Source organism: Lampetra planeri, chromosome 6 (genome assembly GCF_965212315.1).
Source record: "Lampetra planeri chromosome 6, kcLamPlan1.2.h2, whole genome shotgun sequence".
In the NCBI taxonomy this organism is placed as follows: Eukaryota; Metazoa; Chordata; class Hyperoartia; order Petromyzontiformes; family Petromyzontidae; genus Lampetra; species Lampetra planeri.
Genome location: NC_136112.1, coordinates 12,483,058 through 12,498,127, shown reverse-complemented (window position 1 = coordinate 12,498,127; position 15,070 = coordinate 12,483,058). Strand labels below are relative to the sequence as shown.

General features: G+C 44.7%; 1 protein-coding gene across 1 annotated transcript in view; it reads right to left on the bottom strand.

Moving 5' to 3' along the window:
* LOC144719533 (calmodulin-regulated spectrin-associated protein 1-B-like) overlaps positions 1–15,070 on the bottom strand; it is a 59,526-nt gene that overhangs the window by 18,479 nt on the left and 25,977 nt on the right. Inside the window, exons 5-10 of the mRNA XM_078595542.1 lie at positions 12,169–12,339; positions 7,198–7,272; positions 4,639–4,741; positions 3,424–3,563; positions 2,261–2,351; positions 1,299–1,344 (exon numbers count right to left, since the gene is read on the bottom strand). Coding sequence (XP_078451668.1) covers positions 1,299–1,344; positions 2,261–2,351; positions 3,424–3,563; positions 4,639–4,741; positions 7,198–7,272; positions 12,169–12,339 — 626 coding nt within the window. The remainder of the gene's footprint in view (positions 1–1,298; positions 1,345–2,260; positions 2,352–3,423; positions 3,564–4,638; positions 4,742–7,197; positions 7,273–12,168; positions 12,340–15,070) is intronic.

Sequence of the window (15,070 nt, the reverse complement as noted above, 5' to 3'; positions counted from 1 at the left end):
GACAATATTAAAAGCCATGATCTTTACCGTCGAAGAAATTGCATAATTAGAAAAAATAATTATTCTGAAGGAGTTCACGAACACCTTTGAAACGTTTACAGTTATTTAATAACATATCAAAGACTTCAGCAGAAGCTTGGTAATTTTTGCTACCTCTCTCCATCACAAGGTAAGATTATGTATGAATATATGTGCAGTTATTATATTTCCTGCCCACTCATTTTGCGAAATATGTGTAGGAGACCATATTATCAGAAACCCATTCAGAGCGATCCACCCTTAGGAAAAGTTACACTTTGTTATCACAGGTCTCATTCTTTCGAAATTATGGGAACGATTTTTTTTTACTTTTATAAAATTATTTTAACATTTTTGTCAGGAATACGTTTCTGGAAAGATCGGCTCAAAATGAGTTAGTATTAGAATGCTCATGGTCAAGTATAATGAAAATGCAGGTCGACACAGTTGTATTTTTGAGGCCATGGGTGCAATTTTAGAAGGACCATCTCGGCTCCAAATTGTCACAGGGTAAAATGTTGGCTGTGTTCATATTCCATCACTGTGCATATCCGATTGAATTTTTAATGAGATGGTCAGGTGCAAGACATCTGGTCCAATTTAAGTGTAATGTCTTACATTTTTTTAAATTAAATCATTAAAACAAATATTTTTTTATAATTTGAAAAAATTGTCAAATTGTGACCCTGAATAGGAATAATTCATTTCATTGCTGGGGGTGTGAATCATTGCTTGTCTAGTGATTGGGTTCGCGAGAGATCTGTATCATTGTGCCCACAACTTTCAAGAAAAATAATACCATTTTAGATGGACTTCCCAAAGATTTTAAATAGAAATGGATTAGCACTAACTTTTTTTTGACCTGCAAGGAGTAATTTTTTTCTTTTTCAAATTATGACATTGTTGAATTTCTGTTGGATAAACTCTTGCCCGATAATTCCCAGATGCTTAAATGCCATTTGATGATTAAGGCAGAAGAAACGTTCATAATTTAGAGCCAAACTACGATAGCATTCTCAACTGTAAAACAAATATATAACTAAAAAAATATCTCTAAAAACAAGAGAAATTAAATGGGTCAATATTTGTATCTCATGGGAACATCATGTCAATGCAGCAGGACCTTAATTCGCATTGCAGGATTATATTTAAAGCCAGTTTACACGAATCATATGAATTCAAATGTTAATTCCAGTGAATGGTTGTGCCAACAAATAACATTCAGATGAGTGTGACGTGTAAGAATAATGATGAAAAAAGGACAAATACAATCAACTCACGTTGCAAAGGAGTCCAGCCAACTGTTGTTTGGAGCTTTGGAAACCTCTTCAACAAAAACAAACACAAGGGCATGTCACTAATATGTCACACTAAAAAGTCGGCACCGTTGTCACTGCAGCTGTTAGTCATCTGACATTTGCGTTGGAGGAGGTGGTGAATTGACTCCATGTAAAAGATAACTACCTCGCCTGGTATGACGGAGGTTGTGGGGGGTTCGAGCCAGACCCTGATGCCTGTATAATTGGAGTTTGCATATTTCTCTGGTTCCTCCGGTTTTTCCCTCCACATTTAGAAACAAGCATTTAGAGTATTTGGCTGCTATACGTTTCCACATGATAAGCCACTTTGTTGAGCTATCATTTGTGGTCAGTTAGCTTCTGAAAAAATAGCTATATAGCTCAGTGGGCCTTACTTGGTAAAATAAAAATAGTATTTTTTGTGTGATTTTGTTTGTACGCAATGTGAAAATTAAGCAATGACAATCCAAACAAAAAATATTTTCCGCATCGTTACGAAATATTGAATATCGGTACCCTTTTTCAGGTTGATCCAAAAATCAGTAACATATTCCTAGTATGTATGCATGTGTGTGTTGGGAGTGTGTCTCTGTGCAAAAATGTGGGGAGTGGTAGTGCAGAGGTTAGCGCGTGTCGCTACCAACCCAGCGACCCGAGTTTAATTCCCACTCACGGCCAATAACAGTGACAATTATATCTCAACTGGTCTTGGGCCTCTACCCGAGGTTGACTCTGTCTCAAATGAGTACTTGGCGCGTGTGTAAAAGTCGCCACTGGGGAGACAAAGGTGGCTGGGCGTGGTGCTGGCCATCCACCCATCATGTGCCATACAGGCCTTCAAAGGTGCTGCTCGCTAACAGCAATTGCACCAACAGTCTGTTAAGGCTACACGGGCGATCTTTGCCGTGGTTTTAGTGTGTGCAAATACCAGCGCACACACACACCCTGTGTCTCCGAGATGAGCGGCTGTACACAGTCTGGCCGGCACTCATCCAGCCACCACAACAGCTCCACCACGAAAACCAGCAGGTTCACCTGGGAGGGACAATGAGGCAGGTGTGGGAGAGCAGATGACACTTGCCAACCACCATCATCACCGATTTAATTTGTAAAAGTGCCCCCTGCGTGCCAGACTGCTGCGGTAAGGCGATAAGTGAGCTCGGTAATGAGCCAGTTAACAATTGATTCTCACGGCTTATGTGTTTTTGGGGAGTTGGCATGGGCCGAGCGGTTGTGAGTTTGCCACTTTTTGCAGAGATTTGCGGTTCGGGCCCAGCGGGCACTCTCGTTAATACCGAGGTGTATGCATTGTACAATATGCGCCGTCTGCTTCACAGTGGATGTCAAAGACGCATTTCTAAGAGTAGGCGATTGTGTGCCGGCATCATGGTCATACATTTGGCGATTTAAAAATAACAACTCGCAAATTACTTCATTGAGAAATGCACAGCAATCGTTGTTGCTCATTGGGAGGATCTTGTAAAAACTTAGTATGACCCTTGCTAGTAAAAGTCTTGAAACTCAGTGATGTTGTGCACAGATGTATGTAGAACTTCTTTCACACCGTACGTAACTAACCATGTTAATCGGAGGTGTAAACAAGTGTAAGTCGAGTAAGTAATATGACAACAACACCATATGATGCAAAGTAGATGTGATTGAACCTGTTGCAGCATTGTAGATCAGTGTCAATGCCCACATTAAATGCCTAAATAAGTGGTTGCTTATGTCTTCCTTGCAAAAGATAGGCGATAGGGATTTCACCGCTCGCTTCACTCGCCTGAGTAGTGCCTCGCTAATATTACTTTCCCCAGCAGTCTATACGACTAAAAGGGACTTTCTGTCTTTGTTGTTTATCTACGTATGTTTTCCGACGTGTGACGACGTTATAGAAGCTATAACAAAGAAAGTTGGCATAGTAGGGAGCACATCTGCCAGTCATTCAGTCAGTTAACCCACAAGGCCTTGGTCTGTCCCGTAACCTGACTGCCTACACTTCACGTGGTCTCAAAGTGCACTTTGCCTGGCACAAACGCTGATGGTGCTGCCCCTGCCGTTTGATGGTGAATGGAGGCTGCTGTTGTTGTTGTAGTACATGACAACATACCTTGAGTGGAGGTGGCAGGTAGAGAAGGTCTCTCTCATTCAGGTGTAGACAGTCTCCCAGGTGAGCGCGCACAAAGTCAACAAGCAGTCTGGCATTGTGCAACTTGTCCTGAACGCTGAGGCCCTCCCTCAGCCTCACTTCTGTACATTCCAGTCATGGATGACAAAATAACTCAGTTATCATCCGTTAGGCTGCTGTAACAAGCGCCGTTGGGAAGCACATTCAGCCCAACATAGCACAATCGGGTTTGGGTGGGGATGGTACGAAACAAACATGGTTACATCTCGCCAATACCAATGTTGATACATCACACCGAGTATTCATATTAGTCTAAGTTAATGTAAAAGATCCAGACATGGGACTGGATACCATTAGTGTGCATAGGTATGACTCAAACCTCCGGATTCAGGAGTGTACTTGAACATTTATCCACCTTTCTACAAATACGTGTGTATGCATGCATGCATGTGTACTTGCACACACGTACACGCACACACCATATCTCCTCAATGGCATCCTTTCCTTCACTTGCTAACAAAAGACAATGACCCCAAATAGCAGACAGACTCTTTGGTGAAGTGCTTTTAGTGATCACCGATGAAGGCCGGTACAATTCATGAAGAGGTGCTATGGCCAGAAGTTTTTCAAGTTTCATTGATTAGGTATAGCCCTGTGAGCCATGCGGCTCTTAAGTCGGGTGCAACCGCAACAAACAAAATATGAACAAAGAACATCCCAAAGCGGCGACGCGCAACAAAAACATCCTGGAATAAACCAGCAAATATTCCCCAAAAAAAAAACCTTCTTAAAACACTGCGTGCAAAAATCACAATGAAGCACCGAATCAACCTAGGAGAGGCAGTTAACAGATACCGTTATGATGTGCCACTCATTTTATCCGTCCCTGCAAATTTAACTCGGCACAGTGCGCTATCCACTAAACTACCACTCCCGACACTCACGAGCAAACACGTGCTGAAAAACAACGTCAGGGGGACCTGAGACGGAGCCTGCCCACACTCTGCACACCACTACCTCCAAGCAGCCAGAGACCACAGCAGGATCCATAGCCAGATCAAATGGGTTGATTATGAGTGAACATTGGTGTGGGTCTGCCTTGTGTGCCTGAGTGCAAGAGAACGAGTTGAAGAGGACACACTGCCCAGCAAAGTGTGAACGTTCTCGAATGTAATTTGTGTTTATTGTGCTCCTTACCTTCTAGCGGCAGTGCACGAGGGCAGTAGAAGTGGATGCAAGACAAGAGGGCGCGGCAGTCGGTGGCATCATGCAAGCTCCTTAGGGTTGGTGGGGGGCCACGCTGTACACAGACGCAAGCACATAGCCACACAGATTTACTACTTATGCGTGCGCATACACACGTACTGCATTTTGTGAATGCAGAGCATTGCCTTAAAATAGCTGTGCCCAGACAGAACCTCAATAGGAGAAAACACTTTGAGACGCAGCGGAGAAACACGATGGAAATAGCACTGCAACACAACTCTCTCTGCCGTGCTATTTTCATGCAGAATCTCAAGAGCTCACAAGAGTACGGTAGATGTGTTTTTAAAACGCACAAGAGACACAAATGCCCCGTTTCACCTGCATAGGCCACAGGGTAAGAGCTGTTAGTGAGCACCTATTAAGGCCAGCATGGCTAAAGAGCAGGCGGTGTCAATTGTGGAGAACAAAATAATATTACTCTACTAATGCTGCTGCTGGTGACGATCATACCAATGCTGGTGATGATGACAATCACAATAATGCTGATGATGACGTCTCTATTTACACACGTTTATTGAACTCGCCTTGTTATCTGTTTATATTCTTTCAAATCTTTGACGATTAATATCTTCGGATCTATAAAGCCGAACGAGCTGGAATTTTCTACAGACTCGTCTCACGTGACAATTCAAGATTCCATTTAAAAACCGGTCCAGGTCCTGTCGATCGTGGGCCTAAGCGTGTTTTTTTTTACAAAATTTTAATAACAAGGTCCGACCAAATTAGGCACGTTCCAAGTCCGGATGATTTGTTCATAGGCATTGAGGGTTATATCTTGATTTGAAGCTTTCGTTACTGCAGGAGTCCATACTCATTGGTCCTTTTGGTAAAGTCATGTAGGTATAAAATTAAATAGATCACGACGTTTCGGGCGCAACACAAGCATCCATCATCAGGTGGGAAAAAGCATGGTCTGCTGAGGAGGCAGACTGTTTTAAAAGGTTTGAAATGGGTGTAGCTCAAGGGTTATAGTGATGCTGTTCTTAACAATTAACATTTCACGCTGGCAAGATGTTAACTACCTCGCCTTGTATACAGGAGGTTGTGGGTTCGATGCTGACCCTGATGCCTGTATATTTAAAGTTTGCATGTTCTCCCCGTGGTCAGGTCGATTTTTCTCTGGGACCACTGGTTTTTCCCTCCACATTTAGAAACGTGTGCTTCGAGTATTTTGTTGTGAAAACTTTCCACATAAGTCACTTCATTGGCTTCTCATTTGTGGCCAGGTTGCTTCTGAAAAACAGCTATACATCTCTAGTGGGCCTTACCTGGTAAAATTAAATAGCAGTTAAATACTCTTTTGAATAATAATGGGTGGCTTCCTTTCGAAATGTTTAATTTCTTTATGCAAGCCAACCACTTTTATTCAACACATCAAATTCGATTAATTTCTGAGGTGAAAATAATTTATCTTCTACTTTAGAGTACAAATAAAAGTGTGCGCATTGAAGATGAATCCCTGCAGTCACGAAAGCTTTAAATCGTAAAAATTGAAAAACTTGTTTTCTACGTAATTTTTTTTTCTAATTGATATTCTCTGGCCAAAGGAAGACATGCTACAAAGGAGTGTGAACCGTTTACATGTTAGAATATTCTCCAAAGTAATTTCTCATACAATCATGTGTGCAGCTCTCTCAAGCGATTGCAAGGGACATCATGAATCATTACCGGAATAACTAATGCTCTTCGGGCAGTTTTATTTTGGAAGCAGATTTTATTCCACGTAACTTTTGGTCAGACAAGACCTTTAAAGCAAGCCGTCTAAAAATGTAAAGGAGACATGGTCTGTGTTGTATCAGCCGCATTCTGTGGTCCATTTATCCAGAAGTAAAACAGAGGGATTCGCCCTATAAGACTGCAAATAAAGCTAGGAATTATACTACCAAGCCACACTTGTTTTCTTATTCAGCAGCGTAATGCGATATTGATTCTGCTGCCGTGCTTAGTTAGCTTATGAGACTCGTGAATCTCCTCATGTTAATTAAGTTTGTTTATTAACAATTGTATCCACTGTCGTCTCTGCAGCCCTTCCAGTGATCCTGGCAGCAGTGCTTTAATTAAAGAGCTGCACCATTTCCACATTACACGTGTATATACCTAATGCATCGACTTAACATTTTGTTGGTCACGTTATTGCATGGATTTTGACGGCTGTGTTGCGTAGTCGTCCACAATGTGTTTTCGGGTTGTACTGCGTGTTTCTCGGCACAATGTACGACACTCCGCTCCCATTGCTGGGAGCACCTTCAGTTCAAGTCCTGAAAAAGCTCCCAGCACGCAGAGAAAATCGTCGCACATCATGTCGAACAACACGCGTTAAAACCCGAAAACACAATGGAGAGTTAGTGACTTTCATATGAAAATCTCACTAAACTGCTCATACATCAATGGTGCTGTGAAATGTTGCTGCGTAATGTATATATGCTTGCTGAACTTCTTACGCACCATACGTAGCCAACCGTGCTAATCGGAGGTGTGCAGACACGTTACCTGCATGCGCTTGTGCGATGCGAGGTCTGCTTGCTTGCCGTCCTTCTGCTGTACGTCCCACAACCTGGCGTTAACCTGAAACAATGTCACACACATATAACACAGCGTCTTACAGACTGTGGGGACAAATGCTGTTAGCGAGTACCTATTAAGGCCATCAGAGTGCATGAGGGGGTGATATGGTCAACATGGCACCAGGGACCGGTTTCGTGGAAGACAATTTTTTCACGGACCGGGGGGGGGGTGTTCATCATTGGGTCTTTAACCCTTTTCAAAGAAGCTCTCCAGCGACGTTTGTTTTTTACTCATTGTGGCTAGGGGTTAGCAGCTTGTGGGCTTACCAAAACTGTGACTGAGATAAGTGCGCAGTGCGGGAAAGAGGCGCGGACGGAAGTGGTGAATAAAATAATGGGCGGGCCACGCGCGGACTAAAATAAGTGTCGGATTCTGACTTCTCATAAGCAGCGCGCAACCCAGACCCATGGCATGCGCAGTTTACACAGTAGGGTTCGCGCTCCTATGAGAATCTAATACCGCCGCTGATCTGACAGGAGGCGGAGCTCAGACGGTAATGCGAGCGATGGGGAGCGGCTGTAAATACAGATGAAGCTTCATCTGTCAATACAGACGATGAAGCTTCGCTCGCTCGCCCACCGCTCACCTCCTGCTGTGCGGCCTGGTTCTCGAACAGGCCACGGACTGGTACCGGTCCGCGGCCTGGGAGTTGGGGACGCCTGTTCAACACCATGCCTGGGTGCAATTATCTCACCAATGCCAATGTTACTACACCAGGTATTTAGAGGCTGAGTTGACCAAAGGAAGGCCCAGGACTGGTTCAGATATTATTCGGCAATGACGTTAGCCACAGCCAGGAATCGAACTCAGTGTAGTCAGCTAACCACTGTGCAACCACTATGCACGTCAAAGTCCCTCATTCTTCTGTTGTGCATGTGCAATTAACGAAAAGCCATGATGTCATGACAAAGCCGTGGTGGAGATGGTGCTTGGCTGCCATCATGTCATCAGGTGTTGCTATGTGTGGAGTTGAACCTCAGTGTCAGTACTGGGACAGAAAGTGTATGAAACTCTCTCCTCAACGCATGCAGAAATATACACGCAAACACACTCGCGCGCCAAGATGTAGATCCCGTTTGAACTAATAGACTAAAGGGGGAAGTGCTGTAATGGGAAACGTATAAAGCTGGAATGGTACACTGAGGTTGAGCGGCCAGCACCATAACCGGCTGTCTTTATCTTTCAAGTGCTGATGTTTATACACCCCAAGGAGATATTTTATGGAAGACCTAGGACAGGTCGATACCCACCGCTTTCCAAAGATGTTATCCGTGGTTGAAAATCAAACAGATCACGATTTCTAGCTTTGTATAGAATGAAAACCAATTCACCAACCTCCCTGATAAAAAAAAAAAACCCACAAAGATCTCCCCTATAACAGACTGTTGGGACAAGTGCTGTTGGTGAGCAGCGTCTTCAAAGGCCAGCACGACACACGAGAGGGTAGGCGGCCAACACCAAGCCCGGCCACCTTTGTCTGCTCAGTGCTGATAATTACACATCACTGGTGTTGGCCATGAGCGGTAATCGAACTCGGGCCAACAGGTTCGTAGCGCAGCATGCTAACCACTACATTATCGCCCACATTAATACATACAAACGCACACAAAGATAAGCGTGCCCTGTTTAGACTTAAGAGGATAGGCTGTTACTGGGCTGTTAATGTGCACCTACTAAAGTGGGCACAACACAGTGGTGTGGCCAGGGCTAGATTTGGCTGTCTGACTTTCCATTGCTGATGTTAATATAGCATAAGAGCTACTCAGTTAAGGGGAGACTGAGGACAGATCACAATCTACCACTGATGTCATCCATAGTAAAAAATTAAGACAGATCACCAAGTTAGTAGCAATATGAATGCAAACCACTACCACCTCTGCTCCCCATACAAAGACAAAAGATCCCCATATAGACATTCACAGACTGTTGGGGCAAGTGCTGTTCACGAGCACCTATGAAGGCAGGCACGCCACATGAGGGGGTGGGTAGCCAGCACGATGCCTGACCTTCTTTGTCTCCCTCCTGGCAATGTTTACACATCTCACCAGGTACTCATTTGAGGCCGAGTCAACCTATACATACAAAGACCCCCCTTATAGCCTGAACAGACTGTGCGGGCATGTACTGTTAGCGAGCAACTATAAAGGCTGGCATGGCACACGGCAGGATGGGTGGCCCGCACCATGCCCGGCCGCCTTTGTCTCCTCAGTGGCGATGTTTAAACATTGTACCAGGTACTCATTTGAGGCTGAGTCGATCTAGGGGAGGCCCATGACTGATTATGGTAAATGTCGATTGTGTAGTGCAGCGCACTAACCATTGCACCCCTGCTCTCCATACATACAAAAAGACAAATACACCAGCATGCATGCATGTGTCATGACAGTACGCCATCTGGTGGCCATGGGGGCTAACCACGGGTATGGGTGCGGTATAGAACGACACATGCAAGCGACCACAAGGGGGGCGTAACTGGGCCAAGGGTCAAAGAGGGGATCGAACTGGAAGCTCCTGGAACACGCGAGAGACTTCCAGAAAAGGGGCGTGGCCAAGAGCGGGGCTTGGCCTCGCTGGGTGAATATAAGGGAGAGGCAAATGGGGGTTCGGGGTTGTCGTGGGGGTTCGAACTCAGGTTGATAGGTTTGTAGCGCAGTGGGTGAACCACTGTGATACCGCTCACACCAATCATCCACACACATTTATCATGATGGTATTAATCACGTATATGTTATAAATATATGCAGATTGTTTAAAAAAAAAAAATTCTGAGGTATATTGCTGTTATTTTTCTGCGTGCAACTCAAAATGTTCAATGAATCAACGACCGAAAATGTTTTATCACACACCACCACACACACAAGAGTGCAAATACACGGGTGCATAAATGTATCATTCTACCGGCCAGGCAATGCACCTATAACCCCCGCGTCTCTGCAAAATGCCCCACTCTAAATTGCTAAGCATTTCCCATTCATCTCTCGTTCCTTTGCAAGCGTTTCATTAATAAAACCATAAAAGAGCTCCGAATGATAAGGGATTAATAGCATGATAAAAATGACTTCCATCCAGCGCAGCCATTTGCTTCACATGTCTAGTCGGAACAACTCGCGATATAATTTCGAGTACATTTATCTCCGTATCACTCTTGTCTATGTGCTCCAACAGATATCACCGAGTGCCTAGGATGATACCTTTTTTTTTAAAGTGCCAATTGAAACTGTGCAGCACTTGCAGGCAGCCAACAGCAATGACCTCTCCTCACTTCCCTCGAGTACATTCCATTACACAATTTTGAGGTCAAATAAAAAAATAAACCTCCATAGCACTGCCTATCCCTCAAAGTTGCGAGCAGCTTAGGGTCCACGGAGAATATTAAATCTGTCGTGCAAGCATGCGACTTTTGTTCAGTTGTGCGTGCGTGTCTGTCGTATTTTGGTATTAGATTTGGCAATGGAGGTGGGATATTAACTCAAAGGTGCAAATTATCATAAACTGCACCTAGCCTGGCAAAAGTGGTGAATTGAGGCTGTTGCATGGTTACTACTACTACGAGCTGCCCGTCAAATCGACGAGGGCTTGGAGTTCATTTCTGAATCCCTTGTTTACTTATTATTTTAAAATGTATTGTCTTTGATGCAGGAGCATTCATGGCTAAGCATGAATGCTCCTGCCGGGGATAACAGACAAGTGCTCTTTGTCCCACGCAGTGCACCATTGTATGATTGCGTAGGTGTGAATTTAGTGTGCCAGTGCATGTGTACGTGAATCTGTGTGCGTGTACATATGTTACGAATGTATTCATGTCTTTGTGTGTGTATGCGAATGTATGTGTATGTCTATGGACGTGTGAATGTTTTAGTAATCTGCGTGCGCTGTTAGTTTTGCGTGCATATGGATATGGGTGAGCGTCCATGCGCATGGATCTGAGCGTGTGCACACACATGTGAATGAGTGTGGGAGTGTATATTTGCATGCACTCGTGTGTGTGTGTGTGTGAGCGTGTATGTGCACATTTTTATGTATTCCTGCAGGCATGTGATTGTATATACGTTTGCATACATCTGTGTGTATGCGCATGTACATGTGTGCTAGTGTGTGCATCTGAATGCATTCCCATGTATGCACGTATAAATGCGTGCATATGTACAAAAGCGTCCTTTGTGCCTGTCAGTAAACGCGTGTACTTGCATGTGTGCGGGGAGCGGTAGTGTAGTGGTTAGCGCGTTGTGCTGCAAACCCCGGTGACCAGAATTTTATTCCTGCTCACGGCCAGCACCAGTGACGTTTATTTGTACTGGCCCTGGGTCTCCCCTCGCCTCAAATGAATAGCTGGGAGGGTGTATAAACATCATACAAAATAACAAAATTTAGCAGTCTTTTGAAATACGTGGTCAACCAGGTGAGTGTCTAACTGTGTTGTTGGCCGACTGGTTTGCATCGCGTTATGTTTCTAAGGTTTGTTGAGTTCTCGTCTCCCATCTTCTTGCTGCATTTGCCTCCATGCAGTTTGCCGTTCTCTATGTACTATGCACGCGGTGTCCCCCTGTGTGTTCCCTCGCTATGCGTTTTACCCCATTTCCACCTGATGATGAGCGCTTGTGTTGCGTTGGAAACGTCGTGATGTATTTTAATTTAATGTATTTACATTTTATTTTATTTCTACATACGTGACTTCACCGAAAAAAAACAATGAGTATCATTTCTGCAGTCACGAAAAAGCTTCAATTCTGGATAAACATCATCACTATGGAGACAAAGGCGACCGGGTGCACTGCAGCCCACCCACTTTCCGCCTGTGCCACACCGGCCTTCATTAGGTGCTCGCCCACAGCAATTGCAGCACAAGTCTGCCGAAGCTGTGGGGCATCTTTGTCTTCGTGTGCGTTTGTGCCTCACCTCATTGACCCATTGCAGGATGGACATCTCCGCGTTGCCGTAGGCTGCTGCGGGTGAGCGTGACCCCGCCGTGACGCCGACGCGCTGCAGGCTCGCGGCGACTCTGTCGCCACCCAGCTGCTGGGTGCAGTAAGCCTGCATGATGGAGTCGGCCAGCGCGAGGTGGGAACTCTGGTGGCAGCAGAAGGGAATAGAACCCAGTTCAGGCGTTGGATGGCAGTGCACACAGCCACACAACAACGTGGCAGACGCGTGCCGGCGATGGGTAACTGGAGGCAGTTAATCACGAATCGGGGACAGACGCTTAATCGTGATTTCATCCTCGGTCACAGAATCAACATCATCTTCATCGCCATTATGTGTAAAGTTTGCAATTTCCCATAAAATTAGACAGTTATGAGTTATAACATGGAAACAAGAGCTAAAAGATAATGATAGTAATATTGCCACAAAACATGATCAATCTGTAATAAATTCTTGTCACTATTATCACCTTTATGGACGCTCATCAAAAAAACATAATTCATCAGTAGCGTAAGTTAATATAATTAGTTCCGAACATCATCTACGTCGGTTTTTGTGGTTGTGCTGTCGAGCCCTGCGATGTGTTTTCAGGTTGAACCGTGCATTATTTGTGTTTAGCATCATTTCAAACACTTCACACCACACGCTGGGTGTTTGCAGGAACTGAGCATCAAGCTAAACAACACACGGTACAATCCAAAAACCCTTTAGACATCAACATTATCAGTGAGAAATCACCATTCGCAAAGTCACAGCCATCGTCACCATCATCATCGATGTGCAAAGTCCTGCCATGTGACAGTGCACACACTATAAACTGCAATTCAAGTGCCACAATTGTTGAGTGCCTATTCTTCAGAAAACACCGCACACAGCACAGTGTAAGCACAGTGTAAGAGACACCAAAGCTCATCCATCTACCTGTGAGCGATGATTAACCCGCTTGTGCAAGCGTGCCATTTTTTGAGCTGTGCCAATTAGACGATTCATTATCCAGAAACAACTAGAACTCACCCAATCGCAGGCGCTCGCAAGCAGACAATTTGTAACACAAAGACTCCCCATTTAGCTGTGTCGAACGTATGGTCTGCGCTTCTGGAGTAAGCCTAAGGCTGTGGTGATGTGACACGGGACACAATGGGTGTGGTTTTGACAGCTATGTTGGCTTCATGTCTCTCCAGCGCTCATGCTCACTCGACATCTCAGCGGACATTAAAGGTGACGCAGAGTCCTCCTCGAAGAAGCCCGGGGGCTGGCAGAGATAACTATCATCGTGAAAGAACATGATGAGGAATCGTTAAACACCGGTTTAATGGATATGCAAAACAGAATGTTGATCAACAAAGATGTATTTGTGAAGCACGTACAAAACACTCTTTGGGATCACCCAAAAGAATCGTTCCAATATTAACGTCCCCACGTCAAATGGAAAACTCTAAAATCAATGCCTCCCCCCCAACTTCCCCTGTACGCCGTGCTATAAATCAACCCGCGTTCAGTAGCAGCACTAATGAGGCCTTGTTCCGCGCTAACAATTAACTGTGGAACGCATCATGTTCTGTAGGGGAAGTGAGGCTGAATTCTTCATTACATTAAAAGCGCCATCGGATTTTTTCCGCTGCTGGTGTGTGGAATTATGCGTGCGTGGAAAGGGGTGGACTACACGGTGACGCAATGTGCAGATGACTGTCCTGGGTGTGGTGCATGTCCTCCTGCGAGTACGGATTAAACCGACTGTAATCAGTGTAAGTGCCGTGTGTGTGCGTGTGCGTTTGCAAGCACGCATGTCTGAAGTACTGAAAGTTGTGACAGAGGTTTAAGCCCCGTGCTCCCATTTAATAAAACGGAGTTAGTTTCCTGTCCACAAACAAAACCACTGGCAATAGCTCCGTGTTCCAGAAGTGCCCCCTCTTGAGGTTAAATCAGCCTAAAATCATAACCTGTCACACAATGATGATCGTCGTAGTTTGCTCCGCCATGCTTCCTGTGCGTGCAATGCAGGTTGGAAAATTGTGCCTAGGAAAAGTTAATATATCACTTATCGCTAAGGTTCATTGCACAGTGCGCTAACCACTTAGCAAATTAAAGTGTTGTCAATTACACCACGTGACCCACACGGCATGAGGAGGACTTCATCCTGCAAGGGATTGGCAAACAGGCTGTACATGGATATATATGTGTTTGGTATTCTCCACATTAGCACTGCAAAGATAACAATAGCTGGGAAGTGTGGTACTGGTCACGTCACTCTTTCGTGTGTCACATTGCTTGTATGAATATATGTTGAACTTCTTTGGCATCATACGTAGCCAACCTTGCTAATTGGAGGTGCAGGGGGAAGGACAACAAACTAAACACAAAAAGCGGTTCTCAAGAAATGAGTTTTCAATATGGATGATTTAAAAGTGCATAGCTCCAGTGGCTTTCTAATATCGGAGGAAGAGTGTTCCAGACGACCGCAGAAGTGCATCTGACTGTGCGCGTGATGCATTGACCGTCTTCGTTCGATTGGTAGCCAAAAGCCGCTGCGAGGATAACCGGAGTTTGCCTGATGGTTTATGATCCTTGATGAGATCAGAAAGGTATTGTGGTTCATTTATGGCAAGCACTTTGCATGTAATGAGTGCGACTTCATAATGTATTACGTTCCGCAACCAGAAACCAATGCAGCTCAGCGAGCACTGGATGGACATGGTGGGATTTTGCAGTACCCGTCACGGCAACTGCCAAAAGATTTGTCCATTGGTCTTAATAGCTGCTCACTAAGCATCACTTACTAGTGATAGTTCAACACTACATGTGGAATCTGTATTGCGGAAATGGGCAAGGTGATTGCACAAATTTAACTAAATGCCTGTGAAAGGCGTGCATGCGGACA